Source organism: Crassostrea angulata, chromosome 1, assembly GCF_025612915.1.
Source record: "Crassostrea angulata isolate pt1a10 chromosome 1, ASM2561291v2, whole genome shotgun sequence".
Classification (NCBI taxonomy): Eukaryota; Metazoa; Mollusca; class Bivalvia; order Ostreida; family Ostreidae; genus Magallana; species Magallana angulata.
Genome location: NC_069111.1, coordinates 55,457,745 through 55,470,203, shown reverse-complemented (window position 1 = coordinate 55,470,203; position 12,459 = coordinate 55,457,745). Strand labels below are relative to the sequence as shown.

The 12,459-nt window shown below is 34.8% G+C and overlaps 1 protein-coding gene and 1 long non-coding RNA gene across 3 annotated transcripts; both read right to left on the bottom strand.

The window, feature by feature from the left end:
• Positions 1–436: 436 nt before the first annotated feature.
• On the bottom strand, positions 437–6,601 carry LOC128164223 (myeloid differentiation primary response protein MyD88-like). 2 transcript variants are annotated; one of them, XM_052827986.1, is made up of 7 exons: positions 6,445–6,601; positions 5,639–6,132; positions 5,389–5,463; positions 4,434–4,523; positions 2,225–2,408; positions 2,025–2,116; positions 437–1,927 (listed from the first exon to the last, which is right to left on the bottom strand). In XM_052827986.1, exons 2-7 carry the CDS (start codon positions 5,970–5,972, stop codon positions 1,626–1,628), a joined length of 1,077 nt encoding a protein of 358 aa, XP_052683946.1. In that variant the 5' UTR covers positions 5,973–6,132; positions 6,445–6,601; the 3' UTR covers positions 437–1,625. The 2 variants fall into 2 exon arrangements, with proteins under 2 accessions (XP_052683946.1, XP_052683955.1); XM_052827995.1 differs by having other exon boundaries at positions 5,639–6,045; positions 6,445–6,595.
• A 2,253-nt stretch (positions 6,602–8,854) lies between these two features.
• LOC128164348 (uncharacterized) lies at positions 8,855–11,975 on the bottom strand. Its single transcript, XR_008240931.1, has 3 exons — positions 11,768–11,975; positions 10,638–10,779; positions 8,855–9,489 (listed from the first exon to the last, which is right to left on the bottom strand). It is a non-coding gene; the product is annotated as an uncharacterized LOC128164348 (long non-coding RNA).
• Between the last annotated feature and the right edge of the window lie 484 nt (positions 11,976–12,459).

The following is a 12,459-nucleotide window of genomic DNA, read 5'->3' as shown; positions in this document are numbered from 1 at the left end:
AACAACCCTGAAATCTCCGGAAATCAAGCTACAGCCTCCTGTATTTTGTGAGGCCAACGATGTCATTTGTGACGGGAAAGAATCGGTTAGGACGCACAGAAAGGGTATAATTGGCGTGTTCAAATAGACAAGTTTACCCGCAGAACAAAATACGGAAATTCACTTTAATTTGAGTGTGACTGTATGGTTTCAGATTGAAAACCGAAGGGTTTATTTACATTTCATTTTCCTTACAAAGAGTCGGATTTCTTTCTTTTCTATAAATTATATTATTCAAAAAGATTTTAATAGCCTTTTCTTCCTATTATAAATTATATTTTTCAGTAAGATTTTAATAGCGTTTTCTTCCTATTTTTCAAATTTTAAGGATAAATAACCCGCTAGACTCTGTTTGATACCTTTACCAAGACTTGATATACAAACAATAAACACAACAACAAATTATAAAACCTATTTTATTTTTATTTGAACATATTTCATTATGTCATTTAACCATGATTAGTTTTTTTTCTTATTGAGTATTTGCAACACATATTTTAACAGCTATGAACGGTAATTTTGAATTTCATAAATGAAATCATGACAACCCAATTACCGTTTTCATGAAGCATTCTACAAAACCTCGTAAATGACACGACTTTGAACATGTTGGGACTATATACTCACTATTCGATCTATTAGGAACCCACTATTGCCCTTTCGTCTGAACCCCGACCCAGGAGCTCTGAATTTCATAATTTAAGTAGAAGACTTCATGGACATTATAACCAGGCATTTAGTTTTTCTCAAATAAACATTGTAGTAGGGAAGAAGATTTTCTAAGATTTAATACATTTTCAATATATGGCCACAAAGTCCAATCCACACTTTGCAAAAGTTGTTTACCTTTGCCGGTCAACCCAAAGGTCAAAAGGGAAAAACCAACTTTTTCCCAAGTTTTTGGGCGTCCTGTGATAAAATCTTTTGGAATCTTAAAATCTTGGGGCAATCAAATTACGGAACGGGAACGGATTTTTAATGTCAAATGACAAAGTTATAAACCTTTAAACTAAAAAGGCTACTGTGAGAAATCTACGCGTTTCCCCCAAAGATAGCGTCCAAGGAACATAGCTTTTATAAAGTGTGGATTAGTCATTTGGCCACACCTTAGGTCCTGAACCCCTGGCCCCCAGGAGTCATGGATTTCACAAGTTTAGTAGTTTCATGGACATATTAACCATGCATTTAGTATTTTCCAAAATTTGTTGGTGAAGAGAAGATTTTTGAACATTTGGTCATTATGCATATATGTCCCCGCCCATGAGGCCTACGAGTGGTAAATTATTAAATTACACAATCTACATTCCTTCTACCCTTGAGATTCCAATAATGGTAACAAATGGCCATATAGTTTTAAAGAAGTTAAAAAATGAAAAATTGTTAATTCACGATGACGTAATTTAATTACGAATGTTTTCTTTCTGAAACATTGTTACAAATAATATGTCTTTTGGAGAACCTAACAAAATAGGTTTGATCAGGTTGCAATATACAAAGTTGATATATCAACTCGGTATTCAATAACGTTACAATGGGATTAATGTGTTGCATTACTCCATACATTTCACGAGAACTACTAGCCACCCTCAGCCGTTGTATGGAGTGTTGTCCTCGGATTCTTCAGGGAAGTTCATTGTTAGGACACCAGTGGAGTACCACATTCTCTTTGTAATCACCCCAGCGTTCAGTTTTAATTCTTCAAGTTCGGCCTCACTCATGTAATCCCGGGGGTCGGGATTTAGGGGGCACCGTAATACAGCGTTAAGGCGGGGCCAGTTCCAGTCTCTTAATCCGGGGTTCGTGAAATCAACGAAAGACACTGCTCGAAGAATATCCGGCATTTTACACGGAGCGGAAAATACGGGGACCACTTTTTTACTCCTTGCACCTGTTGAAAAAATTAAAATTAAAAAAAAAACCCAGATATTTTTTCCTTTCTCTAAAACTGTTTCCAAGATGAATGGAAGGTTCTAAAGATATTTTACCTGGTGACAAACAGTGGGCAAATTTGAGCTGAAAATCGGCCGCAGCACTTTTTAAGAAATCTGAAGACAAGATTACCAGTGTTCTTCGACACCTGAAAGAACAAACCATACACGCCATTGTCTAGGCAAATTTTGAATTGATATAGAGTCTCTGTAATCTTCATACATATTATGTCTGTAGAAAACCAAACATCTCATACCGTGTAGCAATCATGTGGGCAGAGACTTCATAACGAGAGCCTCCAGGCAGATCGTCTCTCCAGGGGATGCAGAATTTTAGATTGTAAGGCGGGGACTCCATTTTCCCCGCGAGCTCCTTCACGAACTCCAAGTCCTTCCCCACAGGGTTGTATATCACAAAGGCGTCGTAATAGAGCGTGTCACCTAAAAATCCAGTAAAAGTGTTTGATTATTAAATGCACATGTTCACCCATTGTTATTGAAATAATTGTAGAATAAATGTCACAAGCACATTACAAACACACGCGGGGATCCAGAAAATTTTTCAAAAGGGGGGGGGGGTCCAAAGGATAATTTAGTTTTCCGGGAGGGGTCCGAGGCCTATTTTCTTGACCTTTTAGTGTGTCAATTTAATAAATTTACCCCCTCCCCCTTCAGCACATGCAAACATTAGTAGTTAGTAGCTTGGCTTTACGGCAAGGTAGTATAAGGACAATTCATGAGTAAAAGTTTAATTTTACTAAGAGAATGAGTGCGAGGACATAAATAGGCACTGTCTGTTGTCAAATACCCCATTATGTGTTTATTTTTATGCATAATATAATATTGTTTAAATAAAAGAGTGACGTGTCGTCAGTTGAATTTTCCTAACAACAAAACGTTAATCACTTTCACTTTCGCGCTGACATCATTGTTTGAAGCTGCATGGTTAGATTGTACCTATTTAACGTTCAATGTAAAACGTTTTGGCTTGTCAATTATATTTTTGGCTTGTTGATTATATTTTTATGCAATACAAGAACATTTTTGTTTGTTTGGGTTTTGCATTTAACTTAATATTGCTTTGCCCCAACAAAAATTCGTCCCGAAGCGGGTGTTATCATATAGCATATATTTTTGCAAATAAAAACTAGAGGTACTGTGAGCAAGCTCACAATTGATACCCCCCGCTAAGAAAAAAATCATAACGCGTGTATTTTTGCTATTATAGAAAATATTGGATGAATCTATTTCACTGTCCATTTTCTATAAATAACAACTGCTTTATTTTTGTCAAAATAACTGGTAATTTTTAGCTTCTAATATTTCCATTAATACAAGACATGACACAGACAGAATTTAGCTTTTTTGAAACAATGACCTTGAACTTTCTCAATTGACCTTGGGCTAAGGTCATGACACATCCTTTAATCATAAGCAATCTTTGTGTGAAGTAAGAACTTCCAATGTTTCCCCATAAGAAAGATATGGACCGGACACGAATTTTGCATTTTTTCTGCCAGTGACCTTGATCTTGCCCAACTGACCTTGGGTCAAGGTCATGACACACCCTTAGGTCATAAGCAATCTTTGTGTGAAGTAAGAACTTCCAATGTTTCCCCATAAGAAAGATATGGACCGGACACGAATTTTGCACTTTTTCTGCCAGTGACCTTGACCTTGCCCGAATGACCTTGGGTCAAGGTCGTGACACACCCTTAGGTCATAAGCAATTTTTGTGTGAAGTAAGAACTTCCAATGTTTCTTCATAAGAAAGATATGGACCGGACATGAATTTTGCACTTTTTCTGCCAGTGACCTTGACCTTGCCCGAATGACCTTGGGTCAAGGTCGTGACACACCCTTAGGTCATAAGAAATCTTTGTGTGAAGTAAGAACTTCCAATGTTTCTCCATAAGAAAGATATGGACCGGACACGAATTTTGCAGTTTTTCTGCCAGTGACCTTGCCCGAATGACCTTGGGTCAAGGTCATGACACACCCTTAGGTCATAAGCAATCTTTGTGTGAAGTAAGAACTTCCAATGTTTCTCCATAAGAAAGATATGGACCGGACACGATTGCACAGACAGACGGACAGACAGACAGACAGACAGACGGACGGACGGACAAGGTGATTCCTATACTGCAGTATACCCCCCCAAACTTTGTTTGCGGGGGGTATAAAAACCCCTAGATGTACATTTTTTTTCTTCAAATTGTCTACAGTTTGTATGTGTAATCAAGGTAAAATAAAATGGACTAAATCAACTCAAGCAGTAAAGGGACAAAACCAAACGAGTTCCCTTACATTAATTATTTTCTTGTTTTGAATAAGACCCATTCTGTATATATTAAATAGCCTACGTGAAAATGTGAAATTTTCTAGGATAATTTGTATGAAAAAAAAATAATTGTACCAAGAAGCTTTAAATATTCAGCTGAAAAAATCGAGAGAAATGTCTTTTACCTTTCTCTTTGACGTCATCAATGGTGACTAGACCTAACTTGTCACTCTCGGGAACATAGTCACAGGACGGTCGGTTTGGTCCTTGAGAAACTGTAAACATCTCAAAACATTAAAAATTTATCATTTCAATCCTGATTTCCTATGTTGTTTTTTTTTATACGTTTTTGGTTGTATATTCATTTTGATGGATAAATTTATTTTCTTCGCGTAAAGATTTTGTCCAAATGTTATATAGCAGTTATAATATTACTGATATAAATCACTCTTATAGCGTATGTATCTATTTCTACGTTTTATAAAGGTTTTCGTTGATGACTATTCATTTCATTTCAAAATAATTAAACCTCTGAAAATGACATTTTTGGTCAAATTAAAGATAAGGTTTGTAATTGAATTTTGCTAGTTTGGCTAAAATCCATTGTATCATTGTATAGTTATATTCACACTGTATCGTATACGTGTATTAGCAAGCTTGTTTATCCTTGGCTATACAACATATCTGAACGTTGAATATTCCTGTATCTATACCTTACATGTACATATTATAATATAAAACATTCTGTCCTTGAGTATACAGAATATCCTATCATTGGAGATAAATCTAGACTTATCGAATTCCTGGATTTAAATGTAGACTTATCTAAATATTAAACCTATAGTTTTCTTGTACATAAACATGTACATGTATTTATTAAAAATGCGCCAAAGTTCTCCTTGGATATAATCCTATCCATTTCTAGGATTTATATCGAATCATATCCTGATAAATAAATCCTATGTATTCTTTGGATGTACATCTAATCATACATGTATCCTTGAATATAAACTCTATATCATATATCCTAAGGAAAAATACAAGTTCCATAGATATACACCTATGTATGCCATGCCTTGGAATCTATTAACGCTATCTAAACCAACGTAATGACAGGAGGTCTATTGTTTCTCAACTCACCACTAGGGTCCTGAATCATATCTTTTGAGCCCGTAATGTCTTTGTGGCATTGCTTATATCGATCCACATCTTTCTCTGGAAGTTATAACGACCACATTGTCAAAACATGTGTTTATGCAAACAAATAAAAGACACTTAAACAAGAATGATAATGATACTATTGATCTAGTATTAGTTTTATATTGTTCGTCAACGACTTGCAAACAGTACGTATAATCTATTCATTTAAGATTTGAATTGTGATTCTTACTTATCAAATGGGCGCATTCTGTTATAACGTCATCTGATCTCCCTATCGTCTGCAAATGTTTTATGAGATTGTCGACCGTTGGTGAAAGTTCTGGTCTCGTTCCCCATTGATAGAGCATCTCCTGAGTCGGTTTACTCTGTCTCTGGAAGTTTGTAATGTCTTGGAAAGTGAAACCGATAACCTCGGCCAGCCCTTGGTAATCGTTGGAGTAGTCTCCCGTTACAAAACCCTCCGGATCTAGGTAAGTTCCTAGTTTTGATCTGACGGACATGTTAAGGGCGTGAAGAGGGACATTTTTTCCCTCGACAATCAACTGTTCCGATGTGATCGACATTTTTATTGCGATGTATAGTCAGATATTCACAGATTTAATCCATCAGTAAACAGGGTACTATGAAATTCATTACCTGTCATTTAAATAAAAGATTCCATTCAGTAACACGAAGAAACAATCCATACACGAGAGTTGTATCCACAAAGCCGTTAGTTAAAATCTAAAAATAAGGAAGCACTTGACTATCATTTGAAGTGGGGGAAATAATTGTACATGCTGTGTTTCATAGCGATAACACCATTTTACAAAGTAATGATGCAGTTACAATAAGCGAATCCTAAATTAAATTCAAACTGTTAACATTATACAGCGATTGTAGTTTATGCTGCAAAAAGAGAGCAAGCGTTTCTAGCCCAAATAACTCAACATCTGACAAAAACTTTCAAAAAACCTATACATGTTCCAACAAATACCCGATTCAAAGAGAAAGCGAAAGCAAAGTACAGAAGCCATAGTGTGGGATAGTATGTACCTGCCCATGGCTCCCTATGTCCGAGAATACAGTGTTTCCGATGGGAAATATCGGTGAGTGGAGGATCTGGGTCGTCAGTGAGGTTGTTCGCCCCTTATCTAAACTTCCTCGTTATTTGCCGGGAATACCCATGGCTTTTGTGACGTAAATAATTTATTTTAAACCCTCATAGTTAAAGTCTCCCGTCTTTAAATAACCGAGACACACTTGACATACATTTACCTTTTGACAGTATCACAAGAAAATGACCGGGTAATTTTGTAATTCGATGTTTCAGATCAAACTTATTTAAAGATATGCAATTCAACAAAATGTTAATGACACAAAGGTTTTCCAATTTGATCTTTAGGTATTCATACACAATAAAGTCTACAGTTAAGTAAAATATAAGCATTTTTTGGTTGATTGGAAATCTGACCTGGTTTTGGGGTACTCGGAAGGACACAAAAAAGTTACGGGATGCAACTCGTTTCATAAATCTAATTTTATTAATGTTATATGCATGTAACACATGCCTCATGATAATACAACTTGATGATATTTTATGGGTTTAAGTAATTAGGGGTAAGAGAAAGCTGTGACTATAAGCAGCGTTTGGTGTTGTGGATTTTAAAAGACCCCCATATCAGGGGCCAACTTCCTTGTATGGAGATCGGCGATTGGTTGAAGTTTTAAACACCCGTACCCCTATCAAAATCGTCCTGGTACACAGCCAAGAGAATTAAGATTGAAAATAAAGTATGAGTGTTCTGAACTCTTTGTTGTTTCGTTATTGAGGTAATTTTTTTTATACAATGCAGAATGCAAACCAACCAGACTATTTGTAAAAAGTTTAAGCTGATAAATATAGATGCGACAAGGTAAATTTACTTCCACTTGGTATTTTTGTCCTTTTTTGGTTGTAAAATAAATCGATTATAATTATATTCCTCCATTAAGTATGCCTCTATTTCTTGCGGTAACTTATTGTAGTTCATAGCTTTGTAAATTCTGACAGGACTGACATATGTATGCCCCGTTTATTCATTGGTCGAAACCTTCAGCAACGTTAGAAAAATATCGAACTGCACATAAAAATTATGATAATGTCAGACTCAAATTCTCATAGAAGGCGATGCAGCTGTTACTTTTAGCTAACGATATCATGTAGATTAACAGTAATTTTGTTAATTTTACATACTTTTTACTTTATGTGAATATTAACAATAAAATTCTTTCTTTGATGATTCATATGGGTTATGAGCGTAGCAATTGTTGCAGAAAATAATTACCTAACCTGCTCACGCGGATTATGTATTTTCCGTCAATACTGCCACCTTCATATACCGCATAAATCACCAAAGTAAGCATTTTATTGTCTTAGTAATTCATATTGTAACTTACAAAACTGGAATCTAGTGAAAGCATTAAATAACAAAATGAATAAAGATAAAATTCCTAGTTGCAGATCTGCAAATTCCAGTTTAAATTGTTTTTCAAACTGGAAGATACAGACCTGCAGCTACATAACTTCCAAAAATCCATCACGTCAAAATTTCAAGCATATACAATCATAACAACAAAATTCTTCATTGAAAAGAAAAATTATCGTTCAGAATCTACACATTGTGTCCCAAATACATAAAATGTTCCACCAATTGATGTTCCACGGTTTTATATATTATGCCGACACACTGGTCATTTTATATTTATGGCAACAATTCTAAATTGAAATGCAGGGTTATGATGTCCCTGAAGTCTTCTTCACAAATTGTGAAATTCAAGACCCCTCGGACAGTGGTTCAGGCCCTACGGCTAATGAAAACTTTCTATTGGCTATCATATATCATTTAAATGAACAAAAGTAATACTTTTGTATGACATCAAAGTTCTTTAGAATGATGAGCGTAACAAAAATAATAGGATGACCGTAATCTTACGTAATTTTTTCAAGAACGTGGTAGGTTAAAGTGAAAGTACGAATTATTAGTGAAACGTGCTTAAAAGGATTCTTTTCATAACCCCCCTCCCATCTTGAAGCAAATAAAACCTTTAAAACACGAAGAGTTGATTTTAAACAAGATAGATTGCATTTAACATAATTTTGTACACAGATTACGGCCATTTAGATTATTGTTTTACGGTCATCATCTGTTTGTTGTGTTTGTTATTATCATTCTTAGAATGTTATTTTTTTTATTTAATGTCGATTAGCAGCTTTATTTTCTTAAATACAAGTAAGTTGTTATAGCCAATAGCAAGATTTCATAAGTGTACAATTTATGATGTCTATGAGGCCTTGTACCTGAATTGTTCATGGTTTCACTTTTTTCAAGCATTATGATTTTTTTTGATGCTCTAAATTGTTGCATTAAAGTAAATAATTATTAAAAATGTCAATTTGAACAAAATCAGTTTTTTATTCATTTTTTATTTATCATTTTATTATGTCATTACAGCATGATATCAATGCCACAACACAGGGTCATTATCACAACGGCACTAAATTTAATTAGAATCATCCTACAATTCTTATTAAAGCATATATTATATTAAAATACATGTAGAACATAACTCTTAAATCCATGTGACTGTGTTAAAACAGATTTGGCATTGCAAGTTGCCTTTTAAAAAATATCATAAATAAGTGTCCAGTAATCAAAATTGATTTGTCATTGATCACTTGAAACAAGTTGGCCATGTATTATAACAAAATATCGACTACAGTGCAGTATTTTAATGTAATTTATTAATATAAACTCGCAAATTACAATGTTTTATTTAATTCTTCAGTGATAAAGTGATAAATTTTGTGGCTATTATGACTGTACCTCAGCTTCTCCAACTTCATATTTTTGTCTCCGTGTACATATAGCAAACTTTCGTCAATGCTAAGAGCTGATACTTAATCACAAAAACATACTGCATACTGAGACAAACCAGTTGTAATATAATGTCTGAATGCATTAATTATTTCCGAAAATTTGGAATAGTCAACTGCTGGTCAAGTTAGAGAATTACCCATCCTTTGAGCCTGGAATGTCTTATACTGATCCACGTCTTTTTCTGGAAGTAAAAGAGACACTTGAATAGAATAAGGATGATATTTATACCAGTAATCTAGTATATTATTAGTCCCCTACCGGTTTTCACCGGAAGGGACTATAGCTTTCCTCTGCGTCCGTCAGTCCGTCCGTCCGTCTGTCCCACTTCAGTTTTCACACCTTTTTTCTTAATGCGTTTGAAATTTGCTGAACAGCTTCAAAATGTCAAACTACAGATCAAGTTTACACTTTTGTAGCTTCTGGTTGACATATTTTCGAGAAAATTATTTTTTTATATTCCAAATTTTTAATGTTCGGGTTCGTTATCGGGCTCGGTGTGTATTGAATAAGCGAGGAAAGTATGTAGTCAGAAATAATATCGTGCATAACTTGGACCATTCCTTTTATTGTTTCTGACAAACAAATAAGTTCTGTAAAATAGTGTCATAAATGTGTTGTAAATTTAATCGACAGGTATTTTGGTATTATTACAACCGGGGTCGTTATCGGGTTGGTCTGTTGATTCGGGGTACAGAAGACGATAAGAGTGATATTCTGCATAACAGTGCATTGTTTTCTCAAATTTCTACAAACCGGTAGGGGACGTGTATTGCTTATGCAATACTCTCAGAATGCTTGTTTATTTTCGATTTTTCGTCAACAAAATACAGATGACCTCTGTATCAACTATTTGAAGACTTGTATAAATATTCTGGTTGACATATTTTCGAGAAAATTATTTTTTTATATTTCAATTTTTTAATGTTCGGATTCGTGATCAGGCTCGGTGTGTATTTAATAAACGAGGAAAGTATGTAGTCAGTAATAATATCATGCATTACTTGGACCATTCCTTTTATTGTTTCTGACAAACAAATAAGTTCTGTAAAATAGTGTCAAGCAATGTGTTGTAAATTAAATCGACAGGTTTTTTGGTATTATTACAACCGGGGTCGTTATCGGGTTGTTCTGTTGATTCGGGGTACAGAAGACGGTAAGAGTGATATTCTGCATAACAGTGCATTGTTTTCTCAAATTTCTACAAACCGGTAGGGGACGTGTATTGCTTATGCAATACTCTCAGAATGCTTGTTTATTTTCGATTTTTCGTCAACAAAATACAGATGACATCTGTATCAACTATTTGAAAACTTGTATTAATATTCTTACTTATCAAATGGGCGCATTCTGTTATAACGTCATCTGATCTCCCTATCGTCTGCAAATGTTTTATGAGATTGTCGACCGTTGGAGAAACTTCTGGTCTCGTTCCCCATTGATAGAGCATATCCTGAGTCGGTTTTCCCTGTCTCTGGAAGTGAAAAGTGTCTTCGACGGTAAAACCGATAACCTCAGCCAGTACCCGGTAATCTTTGACGTAGTCTGCCTTCTCGGGGTCTAGGTAAGCTCCAAGTTTTGATATGACAGTCATGTTTAAAGCAATATGTGCTGTATTTTTTAGAATTTTATTAAAATGCAAAAACCTGCTAGTATGATAATTCTGCATGTAAATTAAACTCTTATGATAAAAAAGGTTTGAAAGAATCACTAATTTTCGTTAGAAGAAAGATTTCTCTTTTAATTATAAGGAATATATAGCAGATCAATTTTTGTACAGGAATTCAATTTTGCTTCATTTAGGGCTTCTTTACGGCTTTTCCAATTAAATATGGATAACAGAACTTTAAAAACAATGATATTTTTGTCGATATAGTAGAAAATAACACTTTTCGTAAAAAGAAATTTCAGCATGAAAATTGCAGCTCATATTGCTTTAAGGCGTAAACTGGGACATTTTTTCCATCGGCGATCAACTGTTCCGATGTGATCGACATTTTTAATTTGTTGCGATGTATAACCAGATGTTCACCGACTTATCTTTAATTTATCAGTACTATACAGGGTCATATGAAATCCGCTACCTGTCCGTTGAATAAAAGATTCCATTTAGTAACATGAAGAAACACCCATACAAGCTGGTTATGTTTACAAAGCCGTTAAGTAAAATCCAAATATAGGGATGCACTTGTAATTGACTATCATCTTAAGAGGGGTAAATAATAACATGCCATGTTTCATGGCGATAACGACTATTACATAGCATTGATGCAGTTACAATGAGCGAATCCTAAATTGAATTCAACTTATCAACATCAAACAGCGTTTGTAACTTATGCGGCAGACAGAGAGCAAGCGTGTCCTGCATAAATAACTCCACATCTAACGATTACTCGCCAAATATCCAATATGTGTGAAAGCAAAGTACAGAACAACCCATATATATTGTGGGATAGATGAACCTTGTCATTGCTCCCTATGTTCAAGAGTCCAGTGTTTTCGATAGGAAATATCTGTGACGGTAGGAGCTGGGTCGATTTGATGTTTTGAGCCTTTCTCCAGATCCTACCTGTCATTTTTTCAGAGGTTCAGTGTTTGCTCTGCTCCTGATTTATATTTTTTTTTTACTTTTGATTTTGATCACTGTTATCACCACATCTCATTGGTAACTTCCTCGTTATTTGCCGGGAATACCCCAAAATGACTAGATAATTTTACAAGGGACACAGAGCAAAATAATTAAAATTTTATAATTTCAATGGATTAAAGCTGCTTGGTCCGATTTTTTTGTAATTACAGTATCAAATTTTTTTTCCATACCAATCATTTATCTTAGAAAGTTATGGACTTTCTCCTATTTACACCAGCAGAATCAGTCTCCTTTCAAAGTAAATAAAATGATTTCTCTTTGGGCAAACGAAAAAAACCAAACCAAAATGCATCACGGGAATGTTTAGAAAAGGAAACCGCTTGGTTTCGTCCCCCGAATGATTGGGGTTATTCAACCAGCATGCTTTGCATCGATTGTAAAGAAAGTAGACTTTTGAAATATTAGCAAACAAAACGTACACATGTATATTTGTAATTTGTCTGATCATTTCGACCTTTATTTGAAGCGATGTCAAAGTCGTAATACAACCATACCCGTCGTCAG

Bases quoted from the DNA above. Each gene is read 5' to 3' on its own strand.
- LOC128164223 (XM_052827986.1), bottom strand. From the start codon at position 5,972: ATGTCGATCACATCGGAACAGTTGATTGTCGAGGGAAAAAATGTCCCT. The intron at 4,524-5,388 runs GTGAGTTGAGAA...AGATGTTTACAG, and splicing joins TATGATTCAGGACCCTAGTG to TTTCTCAAGGACCAAACCGA. The intron at 2,117-2,224 runs GTATGAGATGTT...TTGTTCTTTCAG, and splicing joins GCCCACATGATTGCTACACG to GTGTCGAAGAACACTGGTAA.